The 24,963-nt window shown below is 39.7% G+C and overlaps 1 protein-coding gene across 1 annotated transcript; it reads right to left on the reverse strand.

Moving 5' to 3' along the window:
* Nucleotides 1-1,101: 1,101 nt before the first annotated feature.
* Nucleotides 1,102-24,835, reverse strand: LOC128354150 (semaphorin-5B-like). The gene is made up of 22 exons (XM_053314410.1): nucleotides 24,699-24,835; nucleotides 15,432-15,620; nucleotides 12,351-12,450; nucleotides 12,074-12,119; nucleotides 11,659-11,721; nucleotides 11,436-11,534; nucleotides 10,978-11,191; nucleotides 10,594-10,879; nucleotides 10,348-10,483; nucleotides 9,927-10,134; nucleotides 9,533-9,740; nucleotides 8,686-8,803; nucleotides 8,317-8,501; nucleotides 7,915-8,058; nucleotides 7,558-7,705; nucleotides 6,900-7,125; nucleotides 5,095-5,316; nucleotides 4,828-4,998; nucleotides 2,672-2,821; nucleotides 2,305-2,340; nucleotides 1,557-1,768; nucleotides 1,102-1,329 (listed from the first exon to the last, which is right to left on the reverse strand). Exons 2-22 carry the CDS (start codon nucleotides 15,574-15,576, stop codon nucleotides 1,168-1,170), a joined length of 3,279 nt encoding a protein of 1,092 aa, XP_053170385.1. The 5' UTR covers nucleotides 15,577-15,620; nucleotides 24,699-24,835; the 3' UTR covers nucleotides 1,102-1,167.
* Between the last annotated feature and the right edge of the window lie 128 nt (nucleotides 24,836-24,963).

The raw sequence follows: 24,963 nt of genomic DNA on the forward strand, positions 1-24,963 counted from the left end.
GTTCATTTCTTTGCTCCATTCACACACAGTGAAGGAAGAAGTGTGTGAATGTTTGTCACAACACATCATTTGTCTGGTTTATACTCACAGTCTTTATTTAGAAAACTTTCTTCATTGTAAATGGCAACCCATACTTCAAGTGTCCAAGCCATATACAGAGCAGTATGCAGAATTACTGAGTCCTCTGAAGTCACGTGACAAAAATGCAATAAAACAGTCAAAAGATGAGTCTCTTCTCAGTCCAATGAAAATTCAGGTTCATACAATGTCTGAGGTCTAGTTGAAGCCCTGGAGCTATGGGTTGTACCCTGTTGTCACGCTGCCCTGAGCACAAATGGAGCACCTCAGGGTGGGTGAAGAGGAGAAATGGTTCCTCCTCCAGTGGGTAATGGTTGCTGCATACCTTTATGCATTGGTTGATGCGTACTGCCACATGCCTCTTTTTTCTCTATGTTATTGTAGTTTGCACACAGATGTCACATTTCAGTGAAAGAAAAAGAATTGCAGTCAACCACCTTCTGGTTGACGACTGGCTCAATGCCTGTATGACTAATTAAACCACAATATCTTCTTCTGCCTCAAAAAGAAGCAACCATATTTTGCAGAATATGGGGAAACAATTAGCTTGCCAGCTTTGACAAGAACCTCAGCAAGGGAATGAAAATTACATGACTATTGAAGCCTTAGTGGGCCAGTTCACCCAATTTAAAAAAAGAAAGATTTCTTTATTACCTTTAATAATACCTCCCCATGGGGATTTTGGTTTTATTTGCAGATATCTGTCTTTGAGATTTTGCTTACATTCTCAATGAATTGGAGGTAAATGGATTTTTTTGTTTTGGTTACCTCGGAATATAGAAATTAAACTGTTTTTCATTGGTGTGAGCACCACAAACAAAATCTGGGTAAATAAAACCAAATCTATCTTTATATTAGCTAAGTGTAATTAGATGAACCAACTCTTTAAGATTTCACAAACACATAAGTTAAAATTTGTCCTTGGTGTTTTGTTAAAATTATCGTGTCCTTTACCATGATCAGTTGACCACTATGTTGATTCAATTGTAAAATCCATCAAATTCTGTGTGTTTTGAATAATGAAACACTTCAGGGTGGAGTTGGGTCAAATAAAAAGCGCTTAGTTGTTTTTTAGTGCCAGGCTTTCTCTCAGCTGTGCATGTAGGTCCTGCAGGGGGAATCTGGATGGAAGTCGTACTTGCTCAGGCTGGGAGGGTAGTAGGTGGTGGTGAACATGTTGCTGGAGGCCAGTGGGGACGGGAAGTGGTTGCACGTCTCATCATTCACATGGAGATTGTTCTTGTTTAGTGTCTGTAGTGTAGAGACAACATTGTTTTTCTCAGATAAAAGCAAAAAATAAATAAAGGCATCACCTTTCAGTTCTTTGTTACATTATTATGTTTGTCTCTCCCTCAATTTTTGCTTGTCTTCCTCCACTTAAACTCTCTGATAAAAGTCACATTATCTAGAGTAAAGATCAAAGCATGAATGGACTGCACCAAGAATTTGCACAAAAGTAAATAACTAAAGCAACCCACCTTAAACTCCATGGGGATGTACTTCTCATTCTTTGGCGTGCTGTTGCCCTGCTTGTTGTAGGTGAGGTGGTTGGGTGTGCTGGGGTGGATGACTGCGGACTCTGCTGACGGTCGGTTCAGGTGGTGGCAGTTGGAGTAGACCAGTGCTGACAGCAGGGCTGCTGCAAAGAAACTGGCTGCACCCACAGCTATCAACTGGAACAAGGTAAAGGCTAATAGCAAGAAGGGTGGGAGAGGAAGACAGCAAAGAGAGATGATGAGAGAAATGTGGGGCTTATCCATTAGTAATATCATTACCGGACAAGACAAATTGATATAGAATTGCTGTACTTCATTGTCCATGTGTGGTCCTGCTACTAGAAGGTTGGGAAAGGAACAGCCTCCGTCATGCAGGGAGTTAATGTCACTGTCTGGCTTCTATCTAGCTTTATCAAATGGCCAATAATTACCTCACACTTTGGCCAATCCTATACCACATGGGGCAAAGCAAAAGTAAATATGTGACCAACTGTGTGGTGCACAACAGGCCAAGAAGAAAGTCAACATCTTTGTAACATTGCAATAATAACTCTGGAGAACTCTGAGACTGCAATGAACCAAATTATTACAGATTTGCTTTCAATGTTAACATGAATGGCAAAACATGAAAACCTGTGCATTTTCTGTTGGGAATAGAGGAGTACACATATAGTTGGAGTGAGTTTGGGACAAAGTATAACAATGCGAGAGAAAGAATGAAAAAACATACTTCCACAGTTCTGGTCCTCCTGACCGGGTAAAATGACTGGAGACAGACAGACAGACAGAACAAACATCAGTGTTGTGAAGTAAAATCATTACAGCTCCAAGAGATCAAACAATAAAAATGACAAGACCAGTGAATTTCTCTCAAAGGCTCCACTGTTCTCCAGGTAGGCAAAATGCTGACATCTTCACTAATCCATCATTTTAATTTCTACAGATACAGAGTGAATGTGTCAGCATTACATTGTGTCTCATTAAACCTTTGTGTGACTCCGACTGGATTTTTCCAGCTTATATCAGCAACAGTCTGCAGCATTTTACTACATTAGCAGCCTTGTTCCAGTAGTCTGACAGTAAAAGTATGTGCTTACCTGGCACCTCATGAGGCTGACATGGCCTGGACTGGGTGATGTTGCCCTGGCAGAGACTGGCCTCAGCCTCCTGGTCCTCACTACAGCGACGAGTACGATGCTGCAGACCCCCCTCATCACAATCCCCCCAATCTGTCCACTCCCCCCAACCTGTTGACCAAAGTAAAGATTGGACAGAAAGAATTGATATTTAAGATTGAGAGAATAAATAAATAAAAAATAAACAAAATGAGGACATACAAACAACGGTTTTAGGGTTATTGACTAGACAGTTTACCACTGATTAAAAAAGTTTCATTCAGGAGGCAGATTGTTTCTAGCTTCTATTAAACAGAAGCACTATAAACTGTAAAAAAAAAAAAAAGGCTAAAAATTGATTGGTTGACATAAATGTTTGATATAGATAAAAAAATAAGATGTAGCTGATTTTTGGGACCTGCTTCAGTGTCCTTTAATATTGTCTTGTTTAATTTCCTTCAGTGTAGATGTAGCACCAGCAAATCACTGCCAAGCAATATTAAATATCTTAAGACCACACAATTTACAAAAAAGGGTATGTATCTAGAATTTAATAGGATTATTTTAAGAAGAAGTCTTTGAACTTCCACAATCAAAGTGGTTATTTCCATTGGGGTCAGCTGATTGTTGCATGTTGGCTGCCCCACAAAGGCAGCAAGAGGTGGCAGTGATGAGATACACAATATATAACTCTGTCTACTGCACATTCAAAACAGTCAGTAACAAAACCAAGCGACTGACCAGAGACTCTGTGTGGTTGGTCACCAAGTGTGCAAGCTGAGAAATGCTGGCCACAGTGCAGCGGTCATCATCAGTCAACAGTCACATTTAAGCCTCTTTGTTTGCCTGCTGTGGTTACTTTGTTCATGGAACAAAACCGTGAAATGGATGACAATTTGATTACACCAATTTGCTTCCTATGTTTCCAAGGGATCCCCAATAAAAAGGGAAATCATTTATTTTCCCTAAAATTTCATCCATAAGCAACACAGTGAGAGAATGTATGACTATTTTGGTGATGGGTTTCACACACTTTCTGTAATGAAACATCTAAAAGCAAACATTTTACCAGATAGAGGACTCTGGGACAAAATCTTATCAGTTTGGGGTCAGTGGTCTAATTTGTGTCATTTTAGGGGTCCTTCACATGAAAAAATTTAAGAACCACTGACCTACAAGACTAAAGGAATACAAGTAAGTTGCAGTAATTGTTAGTGTCAGTGGTAAGGCTATTTCATTCATTGTTTTTTCTGTTTATTTTCTGACTTTCAGCCAAAGCAAGCTGGGACAAGCTCCAACAAACATGCTGTTTGCCCTCTCAACACAAATATTGATTCACTACTTGCTGTGTGGATGAGATTTCCCATCAGTGTCCATACAGACACCATTATTTGATCTAGGAAGACACGTTGAATCAATGGAGTGCATTTATGGTGTAACAATTATGATAAATGACAATAAACATTATACAGCACAAACCAAAGTTACAAAGTGCTTAACACAGACAAAATGTTAGTATAAACATTATATAGATGTAAATAACTAGAATGCAAACATTATAATTATAATTATATATCTAAAAGACAAAAGAGGGCCAAATTTAAATATAATAATTTTGTGAAAAATAAATTAAAAGTATCTTAGTAAAAGTAAATTAAAACCACTATGTGGTCAATTTGAATATTTCCACTTTTTGCTCTCCAATGGCTGGACCAAAAAGGCAGCTTTGGCTGGTGCATGCTGCTAAATTATTACTTAATTATCCTATCTAGGCCTATTTATATTATTAATACCATGGGATCCATCCAATTAAATTGAGAAAAATAACAGTAAGCATTTGAATAGCTTTGTTTAGGCTCAACAGTAAATCACATTGATTTTTTAATTAAATTACTAAATGGTTAAAATGTTTTTTGAGGGTTGAGTTTAACATCTATTTTAGAGGAAATGTGTAGAAATTACATATACCTAATGGTAAAATAGACTTAAATGCAGCCAGATGTCACAGTTTTTGGCCATTTTATGTTTTAATGTGACATAAAGCTGAGTGTCCTCAGCATATCAGCAGATATGATGTGATATGAATATAATATAATACAATTTTATATAAAAAAACAGATTTACATAAGCTGTCATACCTTCACAGGCATGTGTATTACAGAGGGCCTCTTCTGTGTGCAGGCCTATACAGATGTCACCTCCATTGGTAGGGGGAGGGTTGCTGCAAGTCCGAGTCCGCTGGTAATGCCCACCCCCACAGCTGGCTGAGCACTGGGACCAGGATGCCCAACAAGACCAGGCCCCACTTACTGGAACACACACATAAGAAACGTCATTTATGTAATACATAATGTAGATATTCTGGTTTTGCAATTAGATCAAACTAGCAAAAATGGCCCTGTTACCTGGGCACGGTTGAGGGTTACAGTCCTGATACTCCACTGGGGATCCTATGCAGGCACTTGGGTTGGTCCTCCCCTCTGCTGTGGAGCAGCTACGTTTCCGGGTTCGGAAGCCTCTGGAACACTGCTGGGAACAGCTGGACCATGTTTCCCAGGATCCCCAGCGGGCACCTTGGGGCTGGGAAGGAGTTCGGCCACTTGTCTTTACCAAGTCTTCAACCAGAGCTTAAAAACACAGAAAACATGATTTTCTTAGAAAACTAGAAAATAAAAGAACCATTAACAAGTAATGATTTTTATCAGTTCCTTTCACATGATAAGTAATTGACAGGAGCAGTGAGAAAGAGAAAGAAACAACTTTCAATCAAAGAGAGGAGTGAAAGTTGATCCCAACATTTTTTGACACAACCTGCTGAATGAGTGAAATGCTCAGTCTCTTAAGTTCTGACAAAAACTGCAGAATTGTATCTTTTTTTTTGCCAAACTCAGCAGACAGAAACCTCTTATGAAACATTAATTAGCGAGGTGTAATGTGGGTCATGTTAAAAAAAATGAACTGGTTGTCTCTATACACCCACATACACATTCTCACAATCACAAATTATTAACATATGAATAAGGAGTGCTTCCCGAGGCTTCAACTGAGGCCAGCAGAAACACTTCATTCAGACTTTTTTCTCTAGAGGCGAGAGGTCGAAAGCAGCCACACAACTTGGGATAAAACAAGATGGCATTTTCACATCGTCAGCTTTGCCCATTTCGAAGTGAAAAATATTTTTGTATTAAACATGAGAGAAAGTAAAAGCCTGCAGATCTCTAAAGGCATGAAGGAAGTGGGCATCTGCTTTGCCTATAACGGTTCAATGATGTTTAATCAATCTGCTGATTGATGGCCACACACACAGTTTAACTACGTTCTGATTTTGATGAAACCAGCTGTGTTTACTGTGGCAAACTGAGAGCTATGCCACCTGCTGCACTGTTTAAAGCCCAGACAGATAGATACAGTATATTAGACAAGTCTAATTTACCACCCTATCCCCAGGTTAGGGTGGCATATGGATACACCTGCAGTCTAGCAGGTAATCGCCACACCAGCTGTGTCTCTATGGTAACAATCAAGGACACCTGCTTGTGACTGACAAAATGAGAAAAACATGGCTACATTTGCAGCTTGCTAACAAATCTACGGCGAGGAATGTGAGAACGAGTTAAGTCCCTCATATACTCCAAAATGGATGGAGAATTAGAAAAAGTATCACAGGATATTTAAGAGAAATCATTCATCTTTTATTGGAGGAGAACATGACTCCAGGCTTCTAGCTCTTACCATGATTTCGATTATTTTTCATTCACTCAAATCACTCAATTTCTGGCTTTTTTGTGGAGTTGAAAGCATCTTATAACTGCTATTAGAGAGTGTGACTGAAGCTCTGAAATATTAATATCAAAAGACCCATTCGATTGCTGCCAGCTTATTACAGATCTGACACTTTCTTTACAACATGGAGACAGACTGTAGCCTTCAGATCTGCCTCTTCCTCTTCATGAAACTGTCTGGACTCATTGATCGACATCATTACCATTATTTGTGTTCTGTAGAGCAGTCAGGACCGTTTCATAGAAGTTATAGAAGTCATGAAAATTTTTATCAGAGATGTCGGTCCAGCTCTTTGTTACGCATCCAGTAATTTTGTGGTTTTCCTATTAATCATCCCATTATTACTTTGACTCCATCAGAACTCTATCAATCTCCAATCATGACAAACAGGTCTCATGTGCATCCCTGCTCAATTCACAGTACTCACTGTCAGTCTGACAGGTTCCAGACCCATCATTAGGGCAGAAACGGGTCTCCAGCTTCTTTTTGCCCATCTGGAGTTTCTGGGGGTCGGGTAGTAGTGCCCGACAGGTGTACCTAAATCTCTGCTCTTGCCGTGCCCCATCTTGACTAACATTGACTGGCATCCAGGGTGTCCAGGGGGTGTTGCGGCGCACCTCAGGGCAGGCCTCCAGGTTACAGGCTTTATACTCCTGAAAAAAAGGGATGGATGAGGCCTATCACCTTTACTGCAGATGAAAAGTCTAAACTCATCACTATGTCTCAGCTGTCTGTTCTACTGCAGGTTTTGCTTTATCTCCCAAGGCCATAAGTTATAAAATATATAATATAAAAAATAAATAAAATAGAAATATTCTTTTTGTTGACCAAGATGAGACACATTTTCAGGTGAAGTTAACTTACTCTTTAAGCATCTGCAAATTATTTCTTCATGATAGAGAAAAATAATTAAAGAGGAGTAGGAATTATTTAAATAAATCTAGCAAGAATGTTAAATAAATTGGTCATATAAGATTCATTGTTTATGTCATATCATGTCAGTATACTGTGGAAACAGGTTGATATTCTTGGCCATTTACTGTAATAAATTAATTCATCAATCTGCTTTTCAAGCAGTACAGTACTGTGGCACATCCAGGACAGCTGTTTCCATTCTGACAGATTCTGGTTCTGGAGTGGACCCCTCCTCCACACTCAGCACTGCAGTGAGCCCAGGGTCCCCACGCTGTCCATAACACTGGAAGTGGACATGGCTTTTTCTCATTGCACAGCCTGGAAACACAAAGACCTCACTTAGTGTTAAAATGTAGTTTTTTATCTTGATGAACTGTAATGAATGATTGATCAGCCACAAAGATATGTCTGCTTTTAAGAATATTTTTTATTGGCTGGGGAGCCTAAAAGATTCAAGAATACCTCAATTCCCAGCACCTAGTACGGTTTCTACTCATAATAAAGTGATGACATATCATTTCGCTCACCTCTCCTCTCGACCCTGGCCTACACAGATTCGGCCGCCGTGGCGAGGTGAAGGGTTGTTGCAAGTCCGTTGCCTCACTTCGAATCCGATACCACAGCTACTGCTGCACTGACCCCATGATGACCAGGGAGTCCAGCCACCATTCCTGAAGAACATAATATGAGACTAGAAATGCAAATACTGTATGATCCCTGAAACCAGGAGAACATGTGATGCACGTCTCAGGACTCGAGCTGCTTATAATCAATTATTAATCAACAATTAGCAGCTTAGGGTAATTGAAACTGAAATAAGTAGTTTAGTCTTTGTTGATTTCTGTCTGTTTTGGTTACATTTAAGGGTCAATGTTGACATACTAAATACACAAGAAACTGTGTATTGAGCTCTATGTAAGAGACTGTACCTGGAACAGTTTGCCACTTGGATGGTTGGGCCTTTACAATCAACCCCGCCGCACCGGGCCACAGGTCCGTCACACGAGCGGGACCGACACATACAGCTGCTGACGGAGCCCTCGCCGTCATCGTGGTTGCACGGTTGCCATGTTGCCCAAGGGCCAAAACCACCATCCTGAGTCAGGTTCCTCACCTACAGAGAGGATTTAAGAGGGAGAATGTACATGAATGAATGTTCTTGGCATTGGATGGGTGCTTGTTTTTAGGCATTTCTCACAAACATCTCATGAACCTTCTATTAAAAGTGTTTTTGGTACAGTATATTGTATAGTACCAATACACTCTACTAATTGCTTTTGTTAATGTGTGTGTCTTACTGGGCACTGTGTGATGTTTTGGGTCCACTGGTTCATGTTGGAGCTTTCCTCAATGGTTGTGCAGCGCTTCTGTTTGTGATCCCAGCCACAATAAGGGTCCCGAGCTTCCATGCAGTGACTAAAATGAGTTCAGAGAGAGTTAGGAATCAAACTCATTTTTAAAAATGTTAGTAGTCTTCAAATCTCTACAGTCAAAAGTCAGCAGGATTGTCTAAGAATGAAATATTCTGTGTTTAAGTTAATAATGTTGTTTTGTCTGTATGAAAGGACTTCATTTCTGTTTCAAGTAGCAGAGCTGATAAATACTTATACTGTAAAAACTTGTCAACATAGTTTAAAAGTGCACTCATTGTCAAGAAATTCATTACTCGCCTGCTTAAGTAATGTCTGAGCCTTGCCAAAATATGGACTGGCAGTTCAAAAGCAGTTTCTCATCAAGGAAAGTAAACAGGGCCTTTAACGTAATCAACTTTGTCAGCATTTATAGTGGGCCTTTCAGACTTGGACACCCACAAGTGTTTGTCTCATTAATGACACCCAGTTCGTAAATCTTTTTAAGTATTTTCAAGTTGAGCTAGTACATTTGCACACTCACCACCAGCAGCAGCAAGCTGACAGACGGAGTATGCTGCCAGATTTAAACTGCAACTAAATGATCGACTGTAGATTTGGATGTGCAAAAGCTATCACTAATAGTTTACTTATATTTTTTAATTACAAAACAAGTCAATAAATTCTCTATTCATTATGTGTCAGTCTCACTTGCTTTTCACAAAGAGAAACCATAAGTTTAGTAAAGCTGACATTATATTTGATATCGCAGGCTTGAGGTCAAAAGGGATCATACCGTTCAGTTGGGTAGCTGGAGCAGCGCTCCAATGGGATCTTCAGCAGTCGGTCTTCAAGCCCCACAAACAAAGACCTGTCACTGTGGAGGATTTGTAGGCTCTTGATTGGCCCAAGTTTCCCTTCAGGGAGGATCCTGAGCTCTTCCAGGTAGCAGCCCTGAAGGCTTTTATTGGTTGTGGAAAGTGTCTTCAGGATGGTGCCATATTCTAATTGGACAAGCCAAAAAAGGAGAAAAGAACAGAAGACTGAAAATAATCTGGTGTAACTTTTTAAAAGTTATTAGTCAGTTGCAGGAATAAAAAGATGGTCAAACTAATTATCCACAAACTAATTTTTATTCAGGAAACTAGCTGTATCTTTTACATTTTTGCTCTCTCTCCCCTCTTGCTCACCAGTGCCGATGTACATGACATGGTAGAGGGTGTCTTTGCCCTGCACGATGTCCACCACCAATTTAGAGAGGCGGAGGTTGTCCTGGGTGAGCAGGGGGTTGACGGTCAGCGGCTGGACCACATCATTCATCAGGAAGAGCCGCTGGGCATCCTGGAGGCTGCGCTCTGTCAGGTTCCCTCCAGGACCACCTTCCTCGAGAGTGCCACACTGAGGATTATCAGATGTTCAGTTGTTGTTAGGAGGTAAACATGATGGAGCTAAGAAGTGTGCTAAGCTACACTTTTTCATGGATATCAGAAATTCATTTTCTTTGCCTTGAAGAAAAGTTTTGAAAATTGTATAAGGACAGAACTGATTGTCTCACACAGAAAAACAGCTATGTGGGTATACATATTTATAAGTGTCCATGTTCAGAGTTACCTGGAAATTGGGAATGGGATTTGGGGTGGACATCCAGGCAGTGCGGGGGTTTTCCTGGTAGCGGAAAGGTCCATTGAAGGCCTGGGTGATGGAGCTCAGGTTGAAGGCACAGACAGCAGAAGCTGATATGCTGTTGCTAAGGGAGATGGGGAGGATTTAATCAGTCAGATCTTGGAGGAATTTTGCTATAAAACTTGGTCTAAGATAAACTACCAACAATTATGTTATTAATAAAAGGTCACTCACACATTGGTGGTGAAGATGCCATAGATCAGGTCCTGCTCTGGTAAATAGAAAGTGCTCTGCAGCTCGTTGTAGTAGAACGGGATTTCTCCTGAACGGGAGCAGTTGAGTCGAGCCTTCATGAAGGTGGTCCATGTGTCCTCCAAAAGGAAACGACCACCCATATCATTCTTACACACCCGGGCCACACGAGAGAACACCATCTTCCCACAATCGTTTTCAACAGCAGTTTCCCGCAGGAAGAAGTACGCAAACCGACCAATCTCATAAACAGACACAAAATGAGGCTCTGAAGGACACATGGGGGGAGAGAAGAAACGATCCTGGGATCAATACAAGGCAGAAAAGTTCAATGGTAAAGATAAACCAGTGTGGTGCTCTGTTTACCGTTGAGCCATTTGGAGTTGTATTGGGCGGTGCGCAGTGGTGGCATGTTCCCCAGGCTCCTGTAGATGACAGGGTCACGTCCTGAGAAGTCGATCACTGTAGCGGCATACAACTCACCCTTCTCCGTTACCATGGCAGTGGAGTTGTGGCGGGGGTCATAGGGACATCGAGCAGCACCGTTCACTGTGTCCAAAACGTGACTTAAATTACCAATCTGACAGAAAGAATGAAAAGGGGTGTAAATATAATATATAATTGAATGCATAATAAATACAAAACTTTTATTTGGTTTATCAGGACAGTATGATACATTTTAAGAAAAATATATAGAGCTTATGCAAAAAGTTAGCCACCAAAAGTCACCAAAACCACTTTCTCGTTAGCATAAATTACAAAGAAAAGCATCCTTTTAGGGCTCAGTTGACAAGACAGTTAATGGAACAATCATTTGTACTTACCTGCCTAGTTATACAGACGGGTGTGAAAGCGTTGGTCCCGCACGTGAAGAGCATCCTTCCACTCATTAACAAAACCCTGACATAGTTTTGACATTCCTCCTGCAGATAAATGTACCCCAAGTCAGTTATAGAGATTCATGAGAATTAATGTTCCTTCATTGATAAAATATAAAAAGCTGTTTCAGTTTGCCAATTAATCAATACATTTTGAAAAGAACATTACCTCTGACTTCCCCTTGCTCTGGCAAGAACGCCTGGTGTCTTCATCCGGTGCCCATTCTGTTGCCTGAGGGGGAAAAAACAGACATTGTTTTTAGGAATCTAATCCAGTAAACATGTTCCAAAAACATCTCACGTTTCTTAGTCAAGGAGGATAAAGTACTAACATTTCACATTCATTTGGCACAGAGCCTTCTTGAGAGCATTTGGTGAATATTAACAGGAAAAAACACATATGTAAATTGGAAAAAGAGTGTTTGACCTCTAGAAGCACAATGGAGTGATATTTTTTTGTTTGTTCTTGTACACCTGGGTGACATGAGGGTGAGGCACTTTCCTCCCAAAGGTTTCATATTATTCCATTTAAACATGTAGGTTCACTCTAGGTTAACATAGTATTTGGCTTGGCTATCTCTTACCTGTATAAGGGAGGCGTTGCTCAAACTCAGTCTGAAGAGAAAGTTTCTGTAAAAGAGATTTTTCAAGTTGCAGTTAAAGCAGCAGGTGGTTTCACAGGCTAGTTATGCTCTCTATGTATTTGGCTATTTTTTATAATGTTGTCATGCATGAAGAAAAGTTAATATATGATCTCTGTCTTTCTGTATTTTATCTCATTTTCTTAACTGTTACATTCTTTACATGCATCACTGTATGCTAGCAACAAATGTTGACTGGATGCTGTTTGAGTGTTGTCACCTTGCTCCTACAACAAGTTGGTTTCTACTCAGATCCAGAGCCAGCTGGGAAAAATCCTTCACTCCTGGTTGGGAGAACTCTGACATCCATGGCCTCAACGCTGGATAGAGAAAGAACCAGAGGATGAGGGGGAAAAAACGCAGGGCCATGATATGAGATAGACAGAAAAACAAGAGATGAGGAGAGAAAGAAAAAGGGAAAATAAATATTATCCAGTGTTTGCGTGGGAATCCTCCTCCACCAAATGGTACCTGGCTCACAGCTCCAGCCTCAGTTAAGCCCCCTGTTTTTTGACTAATGTGCCACATTTCTCTCCAGTGAATCACCTGATCCAGTGGTGTGACAGCTCCACAAACTCCTATGAGCCTTTGAATCTGATGCCAGAAAGGAGGCTCAGTCCCAGGATTCAAAACTTTACAGCCTAAGGGTATAGATTTGGCTTAAAAAATTGGGGCGCAGAATATAATTAGTCAGGAGGTCTGCCTGCATGTGAATGAATAATCAGTATTTTCCTTTCTTTTTCCTGTTCTGTGACAATGTTTTAGAGCTTAAAACTGGGTTTGTCATGCCATACTTTCTGGAGCCAGGACATTATTATACTTATTTTGTCTGACCAACAGTCCAACCCCCTCAAAATGTACAGATTTATACTGATATGAAACAAAGAATATATGTAAATCCTTGAGCTGGAGAAGCTGAAATTAAAACAATTAATCTTATCAAAATAGTTGCTGATTAACTTTCTGTTTATCAACTAGTTGATTAATGACTAATTAACTAAACACTGTCAAAATATGATATAAGTTTAATGAGTCTGAAGGTAAAACACTGCAGGATCTGAGAAGTTTAGTTAAATTCAGAAGAGGCTTATCTAACCTGATATAAGCAATGCTGAATTTTTAGTGGCAAGAATGAACAATCATTTATAGATATAAAGAGACAGATGTTAGTATTTGATTAGTAGCAGTTTCAAGTTTAACTGAAGGGATTGATGCTCATTTTTTGTTTGATTTTCATGAGGTTTTTGGTGTGAACGGAAGAGTACAGCTGGTTGAACTTGGCTTCATATTAATGTGATTTTTTTTGTGTGTGTTTGCAAAATCAGAAGTCCCATTTTTTTTGTTCAAATTAATTAGACTTGATTTAAAATCTCCACCCTGGCAGGATGTCAGCTAAAAGAAACTGAACACTAAACAAAAACCACTGCTGCTCTTTTCCATTAGTTTTACTTGTGAACAAAAAACACATGCAACAAAGTGCAACAAATCAATCCTTTCTACAAGTTTTAAGAGCAAATTACTGGCGCCTCACCTAAATGAACACTGGTTGCTTCAATTGGACATTAACTGGTGGGACAAATGTTTCCAGTATAATAACGGCACGGTTTAGCAGGCAAACACTTTGAGCTGAATGGAAGCTGACACCCAGTCAAAATAACATCATCAAAGCCTCTTTCACAGATATTAGTCGGCCAAAGAGGAGCATTTAATGAGGCCATACTGCAGACACAACATTCAGAGGATATATTAATTTTATTTAAACTGTTACATCTCAGCGTACTAAATGGCTTCAAGTATTGTCAAGCACAGTTATAATATTCGCACCTATAACTCAATGCAAGTGAGCCATGATGCATAAAGAGCTTTAATGCAGATTTGTGCAGAGCTTTTGACATCAGACCAATATAAAAAACAACCCTCATGCTTTGTAATATCCTTTATTTATCTCCCATAAAATGTGAAGCAACATTTTGACAGGTTAAGAACAACCGCTGAGTCCAGACGGTTATTTGAAACGATACCATCATTCTTGTCATGCCTCAGTTCCACAACATAAACCATCACTTGAACAACAGTGCTTTTCAGAGGGAGCCATAAACTCCAAATTGTTTTTGTGCATTCGCCTGTGTACATAATGGCCTGTAAACTCACAGACGGTCCAGCACACATTCATATTCGCAAACATTATTCCTACAGCTCAGCAGGAGAAAATGAAGTGATGAAAGACCATTGCATGTTTTCCAGCAGCAGTCTTGTCCTAATTACGCATCCTCTGACCTCCTGTGTTAACTGTGTGGAATTAGAAAGTGAGACTCTCATTTAGCAAACAAAGCCTCGTACTGTACAGGAGATGTGCACGCAACACTAGCGAATTGCAGAGGAATTATATGTGGAAACTGAATTGCATCCACCTAATGTTTGTCAGCATCAAGAAACTCTTTTAATTTCCCTGCTACACTGAAATTGTGATGGTGCCACAATAGGTAAGATGCCATCTGCTGCTTGTGTGCACAGTCTTATTTATATCATACATCCATTATCTTGTGGACTTCTTTTACATTACTTATAATCAGGAGGTTTTTGTGATCCAACCATACCTTTTCCACACAAAGGAATGAGGAGTTTATGTGGTTCAATAAATCAAATATCAATCCATCAATTTCAAATTTCAATGATATCCATTTATGAGCAGATTATTTCAAATGATATTACTGATAAAAAAAACAAGCTGAGAACAGCCGTGGTTGCAATTATTTTTTTTAATACCGTTAGTTTGAGATCACAAGTTAATTTATCTCATTATCTCGAGAAAACAAAAAGGCCGATTCCTCAAGATAACGAGATAATTCATCACAAGATTTATCACGGGTGGAGCTCATTCTCATTTGTTTATTCCTGTTTTCTCCTCTTCATGCTCAGCTATTTAGATCAAGCACAAGAAGCCTTCAAATAGCTCTTAAAGACATTCAAATCTATCACATGTTGGTTCTTATTTCTTCTCTCCACTTCACTTTCTTTCTCTCATTAAGACTAATAAAAAATGATTGAAATATATAGTTTGATATGTAGTTTAGTACTTCTCCATCATGAAACATCCCATCATATTATGACCAGAAGTTAATCGTCTTGCTATAAGGCCGTGACACAGAAGTCGTTAATATTAATGGGCATGCTGGCATATTAATTAATTTATTCTCTCCATCTCTATACATGAATGGATGGATGGATGGATGGATGGACAGATTGATGGTGTAGCTGTGTAGCTGACATAAACTGACATTGACCGTATTGATGCACTCACCTTGATACGAGACGACAGGATGTTCTTTTCTGTTGCAGTCTGCAGGTTTGATGTGAGACTGCTGGGACAAACACAGAGATGAATAGATGACCAGCACAAGGCCACAAGGGGAGAGGGCCCGCGCCCCCCACCCTGATGTAACCATAGTTACAACCACATCCAGTCTTCGATCAGGTCCACAGGAAACACCTGTAGGAACAGAGGACACATCGGTCAATCTGAGCACATATCCAGTCAGAATTAAACACCAGGGATGCCAATTTCTCTAAAAAAAGTTAAAGAAAATCAGTTTTGTGACTTAAAATGATGAAAAGTAAGAACCAGTTTCACAACAGACACATAAATCATCAGTAGCAGGGGAAGATGATTGCTTCTATAGCACTTGTGACCCCGAGAAATGTATCATAATTTGGATTCAAACCCTTTTTAACAAAAAGCATTCATCTTTGGAAATCCATATTCATTCAACTCTACTTTTCAGTTGCACACCCTTCCTCGCTCTCTGCCCGCCTGTCCATCCATCTAAATTAGTTTTGCCAGTCGCCCGACCTAGTGGTCCCTCTGCTGGCTCTGTCTGTCTGCTCTGGGTGTCCAGCCCCTCTCTGTCAGCGGGACTCGGTCATGGCTAATTCATCTCAAAAGGCCAGAGCCGCCAATCTTTCTAAAGCTGACTCTGAAACCAAGGGTGCCATCAACAGAGCTCTTCATGACTGAGGAGACCCATTCAAAGACTAGTTTGGGCCCAGAGCCAAACAGGGGGTGTGAACTTTGAACTGCGAGCCACATGAAGGGTCTTTGTGTCAACATCAAAATCCATTTATGTACATCACATCTGCTCAAAGATGACGATCTGGTGGTGATGATGATTAGAGAAACTAGACACAGGGGTAGAAGGCTGTGTTAAAACTGATCAACAGCAGATAAATTGAGCTCTTTTTCACTGTAGTGTGTGAGCATCGAGGTCAAAAGGACATGTTGCACATGTGCGTTCACATCTTTTTCTCGGGAGGAAAAGCACGTGAACATTATGCAATATACTATAGTTGTGAACGAACCAATACAGACATTTTAAACAATTCTCAATCTTCAAACCCTTGGAGAAAAGGTCTTAGAGAACAATAAGCTGGGCTAGGACACACTTTGTATTATAACGTTAAGAATTCAAAGATAAACTAGAAAAAAAGAAACAGTTGAATTATAATCACTGAAAACATTTCAGTTTTAGGTTTAAGCCTTATAGGCAGGTAAATTATCAATTTGTATGTAAGTGCTGTAAGTACAATAAAACTAACAGTTGAAGAAAAAGAGCTGAAAGAAGTGTCAAAAGTTGAACTTTCAGCTGAGATTGACCTTTAACAATGATATTTTAAATTACTTTCACATTTAAAAACCTTAGAGAAAAGGTTGTAGAGAAGTGGGACTATAGTGCATACTTGACTACAAATTGTTGGCGCTGAAATATAATCACGTACTCCATTACACTTATTTGCATTTATTGACCAAAATACTAATGTTCTTACAGGTCAGTATATTTGTCATTCTTTTGTAGCAGCTTCTTTTACTCCAACCAAACTTTCTTGTAAACCTAAAAGCAGTGTCCTTGTAGCTGCTGGGAGATCAGGAGAACAGAAGCAGTGAATGTCTGTCTGTCTACTGCTCACCGGGAGGACTCAATGTGTGTAGAGGCAGAGGTTTTTCAACCTGCTGGGTCTAACATTGCTGCCTAATGAAGCGACATGAACAGAGCCTCCACCGCTGGCCTCCCTTTTGTTATGTGGCTGTGCTCTTCTCATCGTGTAAAGGCTGGCCCGTGAGAGGCCTAATGTTCTGGGATTTGTCTGCCCAGTACAATGAGAGAGGGGCAGCAGCAGACATCACTCAGATTCTTCAGCGGGACTAGGAAATGTACGGATGCATATACTCACTCTGTCAAAGCTAAAGATAAAGGTCTTATTTGAACAAGTCCTGTAACCTAAATAACAAAACAGTTTATCAGTGCCTCCCAAACAAACAGAAAATCAATGTTCAATTAGAGTAATTGAGATTATATTAATTGCACTGAAAGTGCATACAGATACCTGCTGCCCTAACTTGTTCAAGCACTACCACGCAGTCAAAGTTTAAATGTGTCCAGTACTCTAGTTCATGACTATAAATACCAAGTGGTAGCCTCCGGGTCTGAAAAATGAAGCAAATGTAAGTGCCAAAAAAAGTTACTCAAATGGCCACTTGAGACAGGCTCCGAAAGTGAGTCAATCTACACAGACCCCTATGTTAAAAAGCCCAACTTTACAGCAGAAATAAACATGTTTTAGTCTATGTAGCTAATTTACCCGTTAATGACAACTATTTGGGAGTGGATTTTTATATAATTCAACCATACAATTTTTTTAAGGCTTAAAGCTTGCAAAAATTAGCATTGGCATTATCACAATTAACCATAGACTGTATATCCACCATGCTAATCACACTAGCAGCTAGAGTCAGGGTCATCTCCACTCTCTCGTCCCAATATGTTCACTTCTGGCTCTAAAAATCCAAGATGGCGATGGTCAAAATGCAAATGCAAACTCGAGGCTTCAAGACAGGGGTCCACAAACCCATTGTGTCACAGTGGCTACATCCATTATTTTTTACAGTCTATGCCAAATATCAAGTGTTTTATTGCTAATTAGCTAATTTGAGCACGCTAACACACTAGCTAAATGTTGTTTTTGACTTCCTATAAGTGAATTATTTGATTTATCAGTGTCTATCAATAGTCCAACAACTACTTGCTTGTTTTGTCTAACCAGCTGTTAAAAATCCCTGAACAATCTCCTTTTTGAATGATAAAACAGAAAATAAGTACATTAAGGAATCTGGAGTGAGCATTTTTTTTGTATTTGTGCTTTATAAATGACAAACTATCAAATGATTAGCACTATTAACTACTGAATTAACAAATTAATCAGTTAATCAACTAACTGCATTAGTTGGCTATACAAAGTTTGACAAGAGTTCCTTTAATGCTTCCAAATGTGGCTTAAATGATCACATCACAATGTGTCAATGAGTTTTGTAGACTTTTGGAACAGCTTAACACATTTTGCTGCCAAGTTTGACCAGTGAGATGTAAGATATTCCAGATCTGGGAGCTTTGATTGGAAAATAGGAAGTAAAAGTGGCAAACATTCAAACCACAAGCCGTGTTTTCTTGGAGCTGTGAGCGTGTCAGAACATTCATTCATTCGTGTAGCTGCCTGTGCTGGAAAAACACTATAAAGCCTTAACAACCTGTGAAGAGATTAGAAGTACAGAGCCTCCGATTCATGTGACCTGTTTGGATTGTGGGAGGAAAATCACAGGAACACGGAGTGAACATGTGACCTCCTGACAGAGAGGAACACAGCCAAGATTTTTAACCCAGGACCTCCGTGCTGTTAGTTGATAGCACAAACCACTGTGCCACAGTGCATAAAGTTAAGTTTCACTGTATCAATAAACAAAAATTTGACAGGTGTGTACTTTATCCTTTTTATCCAATGCAGCTGTGTGCCTCGAGTTTTCTCCCTCAATATAAGCTTACTTGTGTTTTTGTGAGAGCTCACTCAAACATCACGTGGACTGTGTCACCTTGCTCACAGAAAATACAGACTGCATAACAAATGTTGGTGCTTAAAGTCTGTAGCACTGTTAACACATGAAGAGGTGCACTGTACTTGATCACTTTATTTTCCTGCAGAAAAACCTCAATCTTGAGCACACAGGTTAACAGCTGTCAGAGGAGTAAAACTTTTATATCTTTATCAACATCCATGGTGTCATAAAATGGTACTATAGCCTTGACAATTGTTATCTTCACTCTTTAAAAAAAAAAAGGTAAATGCAATTGTTAAAATAGTTTCTACTTGCAGGAATTTAGTGGTAAAGAAAGTGGCCGATTTGGAAGGACTGGAGTTTTTTCTTGACCCAAAAAGGTGATTCAAAATACGATGTTCACACCATGCCTTGCCCCCTCTCATAGCACTGGAGGGAGTATTTGTATACATGATGGGATGTCTAGAATTCCTTTGGAAAATGTTTGCACAATTAATGAAACATTGCACCCTATCATCATACTGCAGCCTGTTGAGTTGAACTGGAATTATATATATATATATATGTATGTTTGGATGCTTAAGTTGATATATAGATGCATTTACTTCTGGCTCATGTGGAGACTCAAATTAAATTGGTTTTGAGTGAATTTAACGATATGCACTTGCACTTTTGGGAACAGACACAACTGGAGTAAAGGTTACAATGCCCAAGGTATTCACAGACTTCTGATCTCCAGAAACAGCAGCCAACTGACTCTGAAACCGAAAATAAGCTGTGTTGGGGGAAAGATCTGTTTTCTATCACTTTCAACTCAAACTAACTCTGCAACGAAACCTGCTCACTGCACCATTTCTGCACACTCATCTTCTTCACACAATATATGTCCACATATGGGGTGTTGACCTGGCCTTTCATTTTACTTTGACATTTATTACTATTGCTTGATTTGTTGCAGTTCCTTCCTTTTAAACCATATACTCACCCTGTATGGTGAAAAGGCAAACACTGGAACATGCATTATATGGCATTTTTTCAATCTGTTTATTAAATTGCCTGGATATTTTCTCACAATCCAGATTATAGTTCAACAAATACTAGATGACATTTGAGAGTTAAGGATCCCTTCAATTGTGAATAAGATTCAATTGTGCAGAATCAGATATATCCTCCATAGCGCCCCAAAGCATCTGTCTTAACAAGTTAGAAGCTAGTTGCAGCCGTCATAGTTTATGCTTCAGTGTAAATATTATTATGGCACATTTACAAGTGTTTGGACAGAGTAGTTGTGTTCCTGGAGCGCTCCATCATGGCTGCACAAAGTTTACACACTGCAGTGGTTTTTTCAGGCTCTCCATTTTTTCTTTCACAGGACCAAACGTAGCCAGTAATTAGACTTTGAGAGAAAAAGTTGAAAACCTCCTAGTTGCTTGTTTTGTCTGCAAACCGACATTTCTTGAAGATATTACATCTTTCTTTTTTTTTAAGAGAGTTGAAAGAGAGTTTTGCTTCAAGCCACTTCATATTGAGTAGTGCTGAAGCCAGAGCTCATCTTTGAGAACACTGATAAAGCTGAATTTGCAAAGTTTATAGGCAATGCATCAAAGCTATGAACCAAACCTTGCATCCCACTAATCGTCACAGTCACCACTCCTGGGAGGATTTTAAAGCATGCATACAAAATTAAAGTAACATGGCACTTGTGTATTTTTAGTGAGCCTCTCTTCTTTATTTCAAGAACTTTCTATTCAAGCCCTCTGGCTTTGTCTTCAGACAAACTAAAGCAGTAGAACATTTCAGTCTTTACAGAAGCCAGAGGGATGGCCCTCCCATGGTGTGTCTCACTGGGATATCTTCAACCTACTGCTTATATATGAATGAGCTGATTCGATGGAGAACAGAGTAAAGCATGAAGGAACCTCTTTTGTGGCCGATGCGACAAGAAGGTTACTATTCTTGAATGCACAGACAGGGGCAGCCATACTGACACTGTGAAGGTGCTATTTCTTTTTCTTTCAGGATCAGTAAAACCACTTTGGTCGTTTCTTACAAAACAGCTATTATAGTGAATTATATGTCGTGATCTGACTACAAAAGTTACACAAAGACCTTGAAAATGCTTAACAGCACTTCGAGCGGGATTACACAGGCTACAAAATGAGCATGCTGAGATACTGGGTGTGTGTGTTAAGTGCAGCTTCATTAAAATCCAGACAAATCCCCTTCACCGAGGTGATATATGACAGGGAAATTAATTACAAGTAATTATTTCTTCATTCAGAACGGCTGTAATTTGTTCCTCAATGGCATCAAAAATAAAAGGTTAGCCTGGTGTGTGACCCTCGTATATCTGCGTCCAAGTACTCTCCACCCAAGTACTTGGACTCCATCCAAATATCATTAAAAAGAAACACTGACCCCAACCCCTACCTCCCTACACCCAAAAACCTGGGATTCCAAACTCCAAATTCCTTCCTTAATAAAACAAGCTCACAAAACAACTGCTGCTATCAAAAGCAAATCCCCACCAGAAAATCTCTGTCCTTCCTCTCTGACTAACATAGTAGCAGCTTCCACTTTAGCCTTCACCTGGAGAGAGTGATATTAATTACCAATGAAGTCAGTTCATGGAGATTTGTCAGTTAGAGCAAATGGACACTGAGAGGGAATCCAAAGACTCTCCATCAAAATATTCAGGGAGGACCATTTCCGAGGCAGTGTTCTCAGCTCCTTCCTACCGGGGTGAATGGCCTCTCTGTGCAACCTGCCAACTATCTGCCAATGGCTTCTCTCTTTTACAAGTGAATAGACTGAGTTTAGCCACAGTTAAAAAGACACACTAACGTGCCATGGCTGCGCCACAATGGCCGTTCGGGTAATTTGCCAAACCTAATGATGCCGGTTTGGCCTCAGCAAGAGGAGGTAGATAGCAGGAATCCTAAAGAGGCACACAGCTGCACTGATCCCTCTCTTCCTATCTCCCCTCTCTCTCACTCTCCTCTCTGTCTCCCTCTGTTCTCGTATCATGAACTCCATTTCTGTTGCTGTTTTGAATAAACAGCACAACTAGGGCGTGTGGCCAAATGCATACCTCTGCATTCTCTCTTGAAATCCTTCACTATCAAAGTTTTTCCCACTTTCTCCCCCTTCAGTCAGTAGACATAACTAAAAATTGCTGTTCTGCCCGCCCATTCTCAACATGAATCAATACACAAAGAACGTGATAAGAAAAAGAGAGTACAGTTGTCTCAAACTTAAAATAAGGAGTGTCATAAGGTACATTTATTTCCAAGTTTCGATCATTATAACAGAGTTTTCTTGCCTTTAGAACAAATCTATATGTTAACATCCTGCTTTTTGAAGTACTTAAAGCTGCACTAATCCTTTTTTTCTTTTTTTTTCTTTTTTACAGTACATGAACATAAAACACCATATATAAGAAGATGAAAGAGATAACTCATACAGACAGACCCACAGAGAATTATCACCACCTTTGCAGTTCCAAAATATACAATAAATATATAATAAAGCATGAAGAAGTGTGAGTAGAGTAGTTTGCTAACTTGTAAGCAAGATGGTTCACTGATTAATGCAGCTTTAAGTTATAATTATCTTAAATTTGACAGATGCAAATATAAACAAACTTAGTATTCATCCAAAATTTGAATAGTTAGGAATTATGTGTTATGTTTTAATCTGTGGCAGTAGCTGTAATCAATGCATAAGGCTCTATACTGATTCTAAAATGCTGCTTAATGTGGAAGAAAGTTTTTTTTTGCCAAAGTGCATTCACCAACTGACTATCTCCACACAAAAGAAAGCTTGTGCAAAAGGACTAGATGCACTCATGTATGACAACTGTCTGTGAACTGAGAAACAAATATAGTGCGTATATTATCAAACCACACACAGTCAAATCCACACTTCTAAAATGTCTTACCTGATGCTTACATTCCCTCACATACTGAACAGACATCTGTAGACAAACAAGTATCCAGAATACAATGATACCATGATCATACACCACGCCAAAAACCAGCAGGGGTAACAATCTACCCCCTGTATGACCACCTGTTGTTGTGTGACTGATGCTCTGATGACTCCATGACAACTTGCCAAACTAGTGCAGACTGAACTCTCATGCTCAGACAGCATCCTTGAGTCATGATTGTCCACAGACATGTGTGACTAACATCTGGCAAAATCTTAAAGAAATAACACAGTCAGCCTTGCTAAGGTGTTTTAACTTTCATTAAGTTGTAATTAACACTGTTTATACAACACTGTCACCCTTGTAGGGCTCCTGCAAATGGAGGGAAAATACTCAAGCTATTATCTTGAAGTGCATGTAATTTTAATAGTAAGTAGCACAATAGAAATGAGACTTTGAGATAATTTCAGTATGTGTTTATCATTTGTGTGCCAAAGCTCCCCTTGTATTTATTCTTCAATGAATATTTAAATGTTTTTTCATGGCTGGCCAGTACAAAAAGGTACAGGTGCCAACAAAGACTGTCTTTGGCTAAAGAAATAAATGACTAATGACTAAATTATTACATCTAATTGATGCTGCTCTCATGGAGAAGGATTTCATTGCATCTAGTCCTTATTACAATCACACAAAGCACATTTGTGAAGATTATGATGCCAGATATATGGCCATTATTTTCTGCCATGATTAATAGCTCATTCTATAAAAATACCACACAAATGATTAATCAACTTAAGACTTAAAACTCAACCAAGATCCAATTAGTCATGTAATCAACTAAGAGGGGTGCCAGCCCTGTTGTTGGCAATTATTTCTTGTGGCAAAAAGGAGAGGGTGATTATAATTTTCACATACAAATTGTCAGCTACCAGCTGCTTCTGATCAAAACATATTAGGATCCCAAGAAGCCTCGATTTAGAAAAGGGGAAAAAGGAAATGTTAAACATTGCTTGAGGTTAAAATCTGTGCAACATATGGCTCCTGCTGGACAAACCATCAATTGCTCATCTATTTAATGGTTAGGCAAAAAAAAAGCCACACATTCAGACATAATTTTACAATCCAGACCGAGGCTACAGTATTGATCCATGGTTGGGAGGCTTGTCTCTACTTTTTTCTCATCCTTCTCTGTCTCCCCTCTGTTTTTCTCCCCTACACCATCCTCATGACAATTTCAGCACTCATGCCTCACACAGAACAAAGGAAATATCCACCATTCATTACCTGACCCCCCCCCCCCCCCTCCCAAAACCACAGCCACCAATGTTAACACAATGTCTCTGCACGCTACATCAATCTCCCAAGTCAGACACAGAGTGATATAGGCAGAGGATGAGAGTGAAAAGGGAGGAGGGAGAGGTCGAGCCTCGAGGGTCACATTATAGAGCATTAAAGGAGAAATTTGCGTGCTGTGAGGAAAAAGACAAACTGGAAGAAAAACAGGCACAAAAAGCAGGCAAGTTAGACATAAAGACAAAAAAAGGATAACACAAAAGAATAAGTAATTGCACTGAAACAGTCAACTTCCACATGGGATATGTATATAGATACACACACACACACACACACACACACACACATACACACACACACACACACACACACACACACACACACACACACACACACACACACACACACACACACACACACACACACACACACACACACACAAATATACAGGAAAATAAACTTACTTGTTGACCATCACCAAACTGATTCAGGAGGCAAACGAGTGGCACAGATCCCAATGCTTCACATGGTGAGAGAGAGAAAGAAATGAGGTAAGAGAAACAAGAGAAACAGAGAGAGGGAGAGAACTTGTTACACATCGGCACACAGTGGCACGCTGACCAGACTGTGTGCAGGGAGGTGGTGGTGGTGGTGGTGGGGGGGGGGGGTAAAGGGGTGTGTGTGTGTGTGTGTGAGATGAGGAGGTGGGGGGAGCAAAGCATTCCTGTT

This window comes from Scomber japonicus, chromosome 24 (genome assembly GCF_027409825.1).
Source record: "Scomber japonicus isolate fScoJap1 chromosome 24, fScoJap1.pri, whole genome shotgun sequence".
NCBI classification, from domain to species: Eukaryota; Metazoa; Chordata; class Actinopteri; order Scombriformes; family Scombridae; genus Scomber; species Scomber japonicus.